The sequence below is a fragment of the Dama dama genome, chromosome 5 (assembly GCF_033118175.1).
Source record: "Dama dama isolate Ldn47 chromosome 5, ASM3311817v1, whole genome shotgun sequence".
Classification (NCBI taxonomy): domain Eukaryota; kingdom Metazoa; phylum Chordata; class Mammalia; order Artiodactyla; family Cervidae; genus Dama; species Dama dama.
The window spans coordinates 20,974,556-20,983,314 of NC_083685.1; the positions used below are offsets into that span (position 1 = coordinate 20,974,556).

General features: G+C 50.4%; 1 protein-coding gene across 2 annotated transcripts in view; it reads left to right on the forward strand.

Annotated features, from left to right (window-relative positions):
* Positions 1–8,140, forward strand: part of DNAH10 (dynein axonemal heavy chain 10) — a 152,833-nt gene extending 144,693 nt beyond the window's left edge. For both annotated transcript variants that reach the window (XM_061140857.1, XM_061140858.1), the window contains 9 exons: positions 12–221; positions 355–450; positions 1,514–1,685; positions 3,072–3,203; positions 3,378–3,589; positions 3,682–3,849; positions 5,319–5,499; positions 7,001–7,146; positions 7,844–8,140. In XM_061140857.1, the coding sequence (XP_060996840.1) occupies positions 12–221; positions 355–450; positions 1,514–1,685; positions 3,072–3,203; positions 3,378–3,589; positions 3,682–3,849; positions 5,319–5,499; positions 7,001–7,146; positions 7,844–7,990 (1,464 nt within the window). In that variant the 3' untranslated portion in view covers positions 7,991–8,140. The remainder of the gene's footprint in view (positions 1–11; positions 222–354; positions 451–1,513; positions 1,686–3,071; positions 3,204–3,377; positions 3,590–3,681; positions 3,850–5,318; positions 5,500–7,000; positions 7,147–7,843) is intronic.
* Positions 8,141–8,759: the final 619 nt, after the last annotated feature.

An 8,759-nucleotide genomic window follows, 5' to 3' on the forward strand; every position in this document is an offset into this window, starting at 1 on the left:
CCTCCTGACAGGTTGTGACTGAGCCACCCAACGGGCTGAAACTCAACATGAGAGCTACGTACTTCAAGATCTCTCCTGAAATGCTGGACCAGTGCCCACACCCGGCTTTCAAGTCCTTGGTCTACGTGTTGGCATTCTTCCACGCAGTGGTGCAGGAGAGGAGAAAGTTCGGGAAGATCGGCTGGAACGTGTACTATGACTTCAACGAGTCTGACTTCCAGGTAAAGATGCAGCTGCTGCCTCTGCCCCGGGACACTCCTCTCTCAGTGGTTCCTGCCCACGTTTTCAGAAAACGATCAGAGCCTGGATGGCTGTGGGTTTGTGGATACCCAGGCCTGTTCCTCCTCTTTTAAGGTCTGCATGGAAATTCTGAACACATACTTGACAAAAGCCTTCCAGCAGCATGACCCTCGGATCCCATGGGGTAGCCTCAAGTACCTCATTGGAGAGGTAGGAGCATCCTGGGGACCCTCTGCACCTCTCCACCCCCCACCCCCACTGGGGCGGGCCGGGCTATGGCCTGGCACCCCTGGTCCATGGCCTCTGAGCACTCTGGGACTCTCTTCTTTAAAAAAAAAAAGAGATATTTCTTTTTGGCTGTGCTGAGTCTCTGTTGCTGCTTGGGCTTTCTCTCGTTGTGGAGGTTGGAGGCTACTGTTTGGTGCAGTGCATGGGCTTGTTGTTGCGGGCTTCTTTTGTTGTGGAGCACAGGCTCTAGGTACACGGTTTTCAGTAGTTGCAGCTCCTGGGCTCTGGAGCACAAGCTCAATAGCTGTGGCACATGGGACTTGGTTGTTCCACAGCATGTGGGATCCTCCCAGACCAGGGATTGAACCTGTGTCCCCTGCTTTGGCAGGCGGATCCTTTATCACTGAGCCACCAGGAAAGCCCTGGGACTCTGCTCTTGCTCCTGCTGCCCGTCAGTCAAAGGCCCCTGGGTCCCTATGAAATACCTCAGTTCATCACTCCATTATTCCGCATTCTAAGTGAGCAACCTTCACCTGGGGGGCCTGGACTTATTGTCCTGGGGACTCACGTTCCCCACCTAGGATGCTTCAGGCACATCACTGGAGCCCTGCTCCTGTTCAGCTGGTCCGGAGGTCCACTCTGGAGGCCACGACCTTATACAGCGTTTGTGGAAAAGCTTCCCCGGTGGCCTGCACGTGGCTCAAACAGAGAAAACACCATTCCAGAGACAAAAGGGGCTGCTGGCTTCCTGCGTTGTTCTGTTGCTTATTTGCTGTGTTTTGGGGAGTTTGGCCAATTGCACACTGGCTCCCAGCATTTCACAAGAACTGCTGTCACCTCGGGCTCTATGAGTCTGCACACAAGCCCTCTTGTATATAGTGGCCCAAAGGCACTGTGGGTGAGTACGGTTTGAGCTGCACGGTGGCCAGACAGCAGGAGTCTCACTGAGGGTGCATCTGGGCTGGACCCTGGGCTATCTGCTGGGACCTGAGGGTTCACCCTGGAGGTCTGGGTTCCCACCAGCTCTCACTCTTTTTACCGTCAGGTTATGTACGGAGGACGGGCCATTGACAGCTTTGACCGGCGTATCCTGACCATCTACATGGACGAGTACCTGGGAGACTTCCTCTTCGATACTTTCCAGCCATTCCACTTCTTCCGGAACAAGGAAGTGGACTACAAAATCCCCCCGGGGGATGTCAAGGAAAAATTTGTTGGTGAGATTTCTCAGTCATTAGAAAGTATGCTAAATGTTTTATCCTAAGGGAGCCCGTACATTTCAGCTGTTCTGATTTCTGTGGTTGGCTTGATGGTTCTTCCGACCCCTCCACTGTTGGGATTCCTTGTCAGGTTGGGGGTGTTTTCTTATGCTTTTTAGGGGGAACCCAGCAGGCTCTTCCTAGCCTTAGACCTGATGGGGTTAGTTCAGACTTCCTGTCCTGGAATGATGGTACATATTTCAGATTCTCCATTGAAGGGCAGAGTGGCCCCTGGGAAACTCACAGAGCCATTTTCTTTTCTTTTTAATTTTTTTAAAATTTAATTTTATATTTGAAAGCAAAGCAGTTTATTACACTCAAATACATACATATTTGTATATATCCCCTGGACATACTGATAAGGGAAGGAGATCAAAGATATATATGTGTGTGTGTTAGTCGCTCAGTACTGTCCGACTCTTTGCGACCCCATGGACTGTAGCCTGCCAGGCTCCTCTCTCCATGGAATTCTCCAGGCAAGAATACTGGAGGGGGTTGCCATTCCCTTTTCCAGGGGCTCTTCCTGACTCAAGGATTGAACCCGGGTCTCCTGCACTGCAGGCAGATTCTTCACCATCTGAGCCACCAGGGAAGCTTAGCGTTTATAAAACTTTTGAAGAATACATCTGAATAACCCAGTTTATTATAAGTCATATATTTATTGTTAGAATATATCTAATGATCCTAAATGTTCTTTTTAATATAGTTTATATATTTTTGTTTATTTAAAAAAATTTATTCATTTATTTGGCTGCATCAGGTCTTAGTCACGGAATGTGGGATATTCGTTGTTTCATGCAAGATCTTTTGTTGGGGTGCACCGGCTCAGTAGTTGAGGGACGTGGGCTTAGTCGGTCCATAGCATAGGGGATGTGAGTTCCCTGACCAGGGACTGAACCTGCATCCCCTGCATGGCAAGGCAGATTCTTAACCACTGGATCACCAGGGAAGTCCCCTCACTGGGCCATTTTCATAAAAGCTGTGCATAGAGGGAGTTCCCTGGTGGTCCAGTGGTGAGGACTCTGGGCTTTCACTGATGTGGGGCCTGGGTGTGATCCTTGATTGGAGAATTAGGATCCTGCAAGGCATGGCAAAGAAAAAAAAAAATAGATGCACCTAGAGCTGGCTTGGACATGGTAGTGTTGAATTCTTATTTTAAAAGCATGTACCCCTTTAAGAAGTGGAAAGTAATATAACGTGTCTTGGGAGGTTAAGGCTGTGGGTCTTCAGAAATCGGGGGTGGGGGGTCGGCACAGCGGTATAACCGCTGTATGTTTTCTGCATTTAGTCTACGGCCATACCACCCTGAACGCGCCCAATCTCGTCTGTTTTCTGCATTTATAGAAGCCATTGAGGCCCTTCCGCTGGCCAACACGCCTGAAGTGTTTGGTCTTCACCCCAATGCTGAGATCGGATATTACACTCAGGCGGCTCGAGACATGTGGGCTCACCTGCTGGAGCTGCAGCCCCAGACAGGTAAAGTCCCCTGCAGACGACTGTGCTCCTGGGGGACCAAGGGCATTGGTCCAAAGTGTGCTGCTTTGGTTTCTGGTAGTTTCCACATTGCTGGTGCCTTCCATCGAAGGCGCTGGATGCCCTGGTCCCATGCTCAGGTGCCTTGCTGTCTCTAAAAATGTGTTCTGGTTTCAGGGGAATCCAGTGCTGGCATCAGCCGAGATGATTACATCGGCCAGGTGGCCAAGGACATAGAAAACAAGATGCCCAAAGTCTTTGACTTGGACCTGGTCAGGAAGCACCTTGGACAGGGCATCTCCCCCACCTCGGTGGTCCTCCTGCAGGAGCTGGAGCGCTTCAACAAGCTCGTCATACGGATGGCCAGGTCCCTGGCTGAACTTCAGAGGGTAAGCCCCGGTCCTCAAGTGCAGATTCCTGCCCAGGTGGAGTGCCTGGTCTTTCCCTAGTCTTGTCTTATTGCTCTTGATTCTGTCAACAGGCCTTGGCCGGAGAAGTTGGGATGAGCAGTGAATTAGATGACGTAGCCAGGTCTCTCTTTCTTGGGCAAATCCCTAACATCTGGAGAAAGCTTGCCCCTGACACCTTAAAGTCCCTCGGAAACTGGATGCTCTACTTTCTGCGGAGGTTCAACCAGTACACGACATGGGTGAGTGAGGGCAGTGGTCTGCTTGCTGGTTCAAGGCTTGGCCGGGACTCCCTCAAACCACCTCCCAACTTCTCCTCCCATCTCTGGCAGTACCTCTGTCCGGAGCTGATTAGGTGCTCTGGAGATGGTCCCTGACTCTGCAAGCATATCTGTATTTTTTTTTTTTTCTCCTTTTGTTTCTTTCTTTTAAAGACTCTGAAGCATCCTATTCACGACTTATTCATCTAAGAGTCTGTCTTGGCAATTGTTCCATCTAAGTATTACACTGAGATCTCTCTAGGCAATTTCAGCTCACAGATATCCTGTGAGCTTTCCCCAGTGGGATATCCTTTCCCCAGTGGACATTTAGGTGGTTATCATTGGAGTTTTTTTTTAAGTCAACTTTTAAAATTTGGCTGCACTGGGTCTTAGTTGCGGCATGTGGGATCTAGTTCCCTGACCAGCGATGGAACCTGGGCCCCTTGTGTTGGGAGCGTAGAGTCTTGGCCTCTGGGCCACCAGGGAAGTCCCTGTCTTTTTTTGTCTGTTTGTTTTTGGTTTTGCTAGACAAACATTCTGTTGCATGTGCCTTTGGAGACTCATGTTAGTATATTCCTTGCGTACAATGGAAGGATTGGATCCTGGTGTGTGCGTTTTAAATTCTGACAGCTCTTGTCAGATAGTTTCCTAGAGAACTTGACACCACAGTGTACAAGAATGCACATTTCCTCTCCTCTCTGCCACATGATGTGTTCTTAATATTTTGGACCTTTTTCTCCTTCATAGGTAAAAAATAATATCCAAGATTTTGGATGTGTATTCCTTTAATTATGGAGAGGCCGAATGTCTTTCACGTGTTTACAGACCTTGCATGTTTTTCTGTGACTTGACTTTTTGTATTTGGATTTCATTCTTACCAAGTTCTCCACCTTTTAAAATTGATTTTTAAGAGCTCTTTGTACATCAAGGGGATTTACCCTTTTTCTCTGCTGGAGTTGCAGATACCTCCCCAGCTTGCCTCAATCTTGTTGATTTTGTGTATTTTTTTCCATAGGAGAGTTTTACATTTTAATGTAGTCAAAAAGACCAGTCTTTTCCTTCATGGCTTCTGAGTTTTGTATTCCCCACTCCATAATTCTGAAAACATTCGCTGGAGATCTCATTTGGTACTTTTGTGGTTTATTTCTTTATTTATTCATTTTTGTTTTGTTTTTGGCTCTGCCATGGCATATAGGATCCTAGTTCCCTGACCAGGGATTGAACCCTCGACCCCTGCAGTTAGAATGCAAAGTCTCAGTGTGGTTTGTTGTTTGTATTTAAGTCTTTGCTCCACCTGGAGTTTGGCCATCCAGCTTGTTTTTCCCAGTGGGCCACCAGCTGCCCCAGCACCATCTTTCTCCCTCTAAGGTGAACTGCCTCTTTTGTCAGCTGTGACCCTGGCATTTGATGGCAGCCCCAGGCTCCCGCCACCTGACCTCCTCCCTTTCCAGGTCACCGAGAGTGAGCCCAGCGTGATGTGGCTCTCTGGGCTGCACATCCCAGAGTCCTACCTCACGGCCCTGGTGCAGGCCACCTGCCGGAGGAACGGCTGGCCGCTGGACCGCTCCACTCTGTTCACCCAAGTGACCAAGTTCCAGGACGCAGACGAAGTGAATGAGCGGGCAGGACAAGGTATGGCCAGCTCCCTATAGACTCACAGTCTCTCCTGTAAGGGCTCCCTCCTGGAGCCAAAGCAGTGAGCACAGTGTGGGCCCGGATGGGCCAGGAAGTGTTGGAAGGTCAGACTGCTGCAAACACTGGCTGTGTCTGTGCGCTGTCCGCGTGGGTCCTGGCATCTCTGAGGGTGTGTCTGGATGCCTCTGGTCTGGTTTTTCCTTTGAGATGCAGGCTGATGTCAGGCAAGAGCTGAGCCACACTCGCCCTGCTTGTCTGTGGGAAATGGGCTCCTAGGGTTAGAATGTGAGCTTTCAAAGAACTGGATTGCCAGGTGGCTTCCCAGAACCATGAGACCCCAGGGGCATGGAAGCCAGAGAGTGGGATAGGCGAGGTGTGGGCCATTTAATTGTGCTGTAACTTCAAGTCCCTTAGACACTGGCCACAGTCTGCAAATTATAGCTGGAAACTGCTGTTTCTTGGGGGAGTCACGTCTTAGAACAGTGGTCTCCAACCTCTGGGGTCTGTTTCTGATGATCTGAGGCAGAGCTGATGTAGAAATAAAGTGCACAAGAAGTGCAATGTGCTTGAATCATCCTGAAACCATTGCCCCAAACATCGCCCCTGACTCCCAGTCCATGGAAAAATTGTCTTCCACGAAACTGGCCCCTAGTGCCGAAAAGGTTGGGGATGCTGTCTTAGAGGGCACTTCACTGCAAGCACAAAAGCCCTCTTGAGCTACTGATAGCTCGGGGAGTGGGGATTTACAGTGAACATTCAGGAATGCTCCATCCTCATTGTAGAAGACCCAGAGAGGTCTCAGAGGGACTGGCGGTGTTGGGGCCACCACCCTCTCTGGGCCAAGTGGCCGTCCTCTTCTCTGCTCCTGGGCAAGTATGCACTGTCCTCCTCCCCTGAGACCACTTCCTCTGCGAGGCTTCAGCTCCCTGCTTTCCTGTCACTTCGGCTCGGGGGGACTCGGAATTGCTGTGGTGCGAGCTGACTCTGGGGGCCCCTAAGTCTGGGGCGCCAAATCGCTGGGGAGAGACGACCACCCCTCCTCCATGGCACAGTGGCCATAGGGAGGGTCATGGGGTCTCCGGGGCATCACATCTGAGCTGTTCCTCTATGAAGGGAAAGCGGGCCAGGTAGAAGTGGTGGCCATGTCTTTTGGGAACAGGCATGGGCTGTGTCTGGGAAAGGAGAATCGGTTAGTTACTTTTTTGTTCATTGATATGCACATCCCCTAAGAGCCATACAGCAGAATTATACATACCCCTGCCTGAGTCCAGGGTTTCCCACACGGCTCAGTGGTAAAGAATCCACCTGCCAATGCAGGAGACGCGAGTTCGATCCCTGGGTTGGGAAGATCCCCTGGAGGAGGAAATGGCAACCCACTCCAGTATTCTTGCCTGGGAAATCCAATGCAAGAGGAGCCTGTGGGGTTGCAAAAGAGTCAGACACGACTGAGGGACTAAACAACAACTGCCTAAGCCTGGCTCTCTTCCTGTGCCTCTAGGATGCTTTGTGTCAGGACTGTATCTAGAAGGCGCTGACTGGGACATAGAAAGAGGATGTCTTATCAAGAGCAAACCCAAGGTGCTGGTGGTTGACCTGCCCATCCTGAAGATCATCCCCATTGAAGCCCATCGCCTCAAACTGCAGGTGAAATGCTGATGCCCGTCCTGGTTCTCCTCTTCTGGTCTCCTCTTGACTAGAGTTAGACACCAGGCAGTTTCCAACAGTCTTGCCTTTTAGCACAGGAGCCCTTCACCTTTCAGGGCTGGGGGAAGCCCTTGAGCCCGTCCTCGGGAAATGCACTTGTGCGCCTGCGTGCGTGCAGAGTCTTCCTCAGGGGGGCACGGGTTCAAGGTCAGAGGCTGTGGTCCAGGCCTGCTTCAGGAGTGACTTTTCCCTTCTTGTGAAATTCTGTGGGCACTGCTTGGATCAGAATGGAGTTACCTTCGGTGTGGACGGCAGGTGATCCTGCCCTGCCGCCTATCCGCTTTTCATGGGTGTTTGCAGAGCCTGGGCGTGCCTCATGGGCTTGGTGGGGAGCCCTCTGCATCCTTAGCTCTTCCATGAGCCTTCACCCTCCCACCCACCCTCTGGGACTACTGCTCCCTTCTGCTGGCTCAGCTGGTGAAGAATCCTCCTGCAATATGGGATACCTGGGTTCGATCCCTGGGTTGGGACGATCCCCTGGAGAAGGGAATGGCTATCCACTCCAGTATTCTGGCCTGGAGAATTTTATGGACTGTCTAGTCCATATATAGTCCATGGGGTCGTAAAAAGTTGGACATGACTGAGCAGCTTTCAATTTCACTTTCGATTCTGCCCTCACACGCTTTTTCCTGTGCAGAACACCTTCCGGACGCCTGTCTACACCACCTCCACCAGAAGGAATGCCATGGGGGTCGGCTTGGTCTTTGAAGCTGATCTCTTTACCACGAAGCACATTTCTCACTGGGTCCTGCAAGGGGTGTGCCTCACCCTGAATTCTGATTAACCCTCTAGCTGAAGAAACAACAATGGATTCTAAGTCCGTGGTCAGCGGTGGATATGCTGGGAGTTAGGGAAGACTAGATCGTCTGCTGTCACTTCTTGGGACCGCTGGAAGAAGGAGGGGGATTGACTCTGCTTTTTCCTTTCATTTGAAACCAGCCATTTTCATCTTTTTCTATATAGGTTAACCTGAATGGTTTTTTCAAAAAAAACTATTTTTTTAAGGATTCTGTGTATTCAAAAAGTAAAATCAAAAAGAGCCTTTTAAGATGTGTCGAATTCTCTTTCCCTTTTCAGACGGAAATCTCTTTCCCTTCTCAACAAAATTGCCTGGCATGTCAATGGCACAAGTGAGAATTCTAATGTGAATTGTCAAAGGTGGTTTTTTTGTTTTTGTTTTTAGTATTTACTTAGTCATTTATTTGGCTGTGCCAGGTCTTAGTTGCAGTATGCAGGATCTTTAGTTTCAGTATGCGGGATTTAGTTCCCTGACCAAGGATCGAACCCCAGCCCCCTGCATTGGGAGCTGGGAGGTTTAGCCACTGAACCACCAGGGAAGTCCCCCAAAGGTGGTTTTCTGATAATCCAGGTTTCAGCAGCTGCCTCTTTGGAGGCAAGCACTGTGTGCTAGGGTGTGGGGTAGAAGGCTGGGGCTGCCCTGAGGGGTCAGCAGGGGCCCCTTCCCTGGGCTGATGATGCCGAGGAGGAGCAGAGGTGGACAGAACCACCCAGGACCTCTCCCTTCCCCAACTCTCCAGACCAGTTCTTGTGCT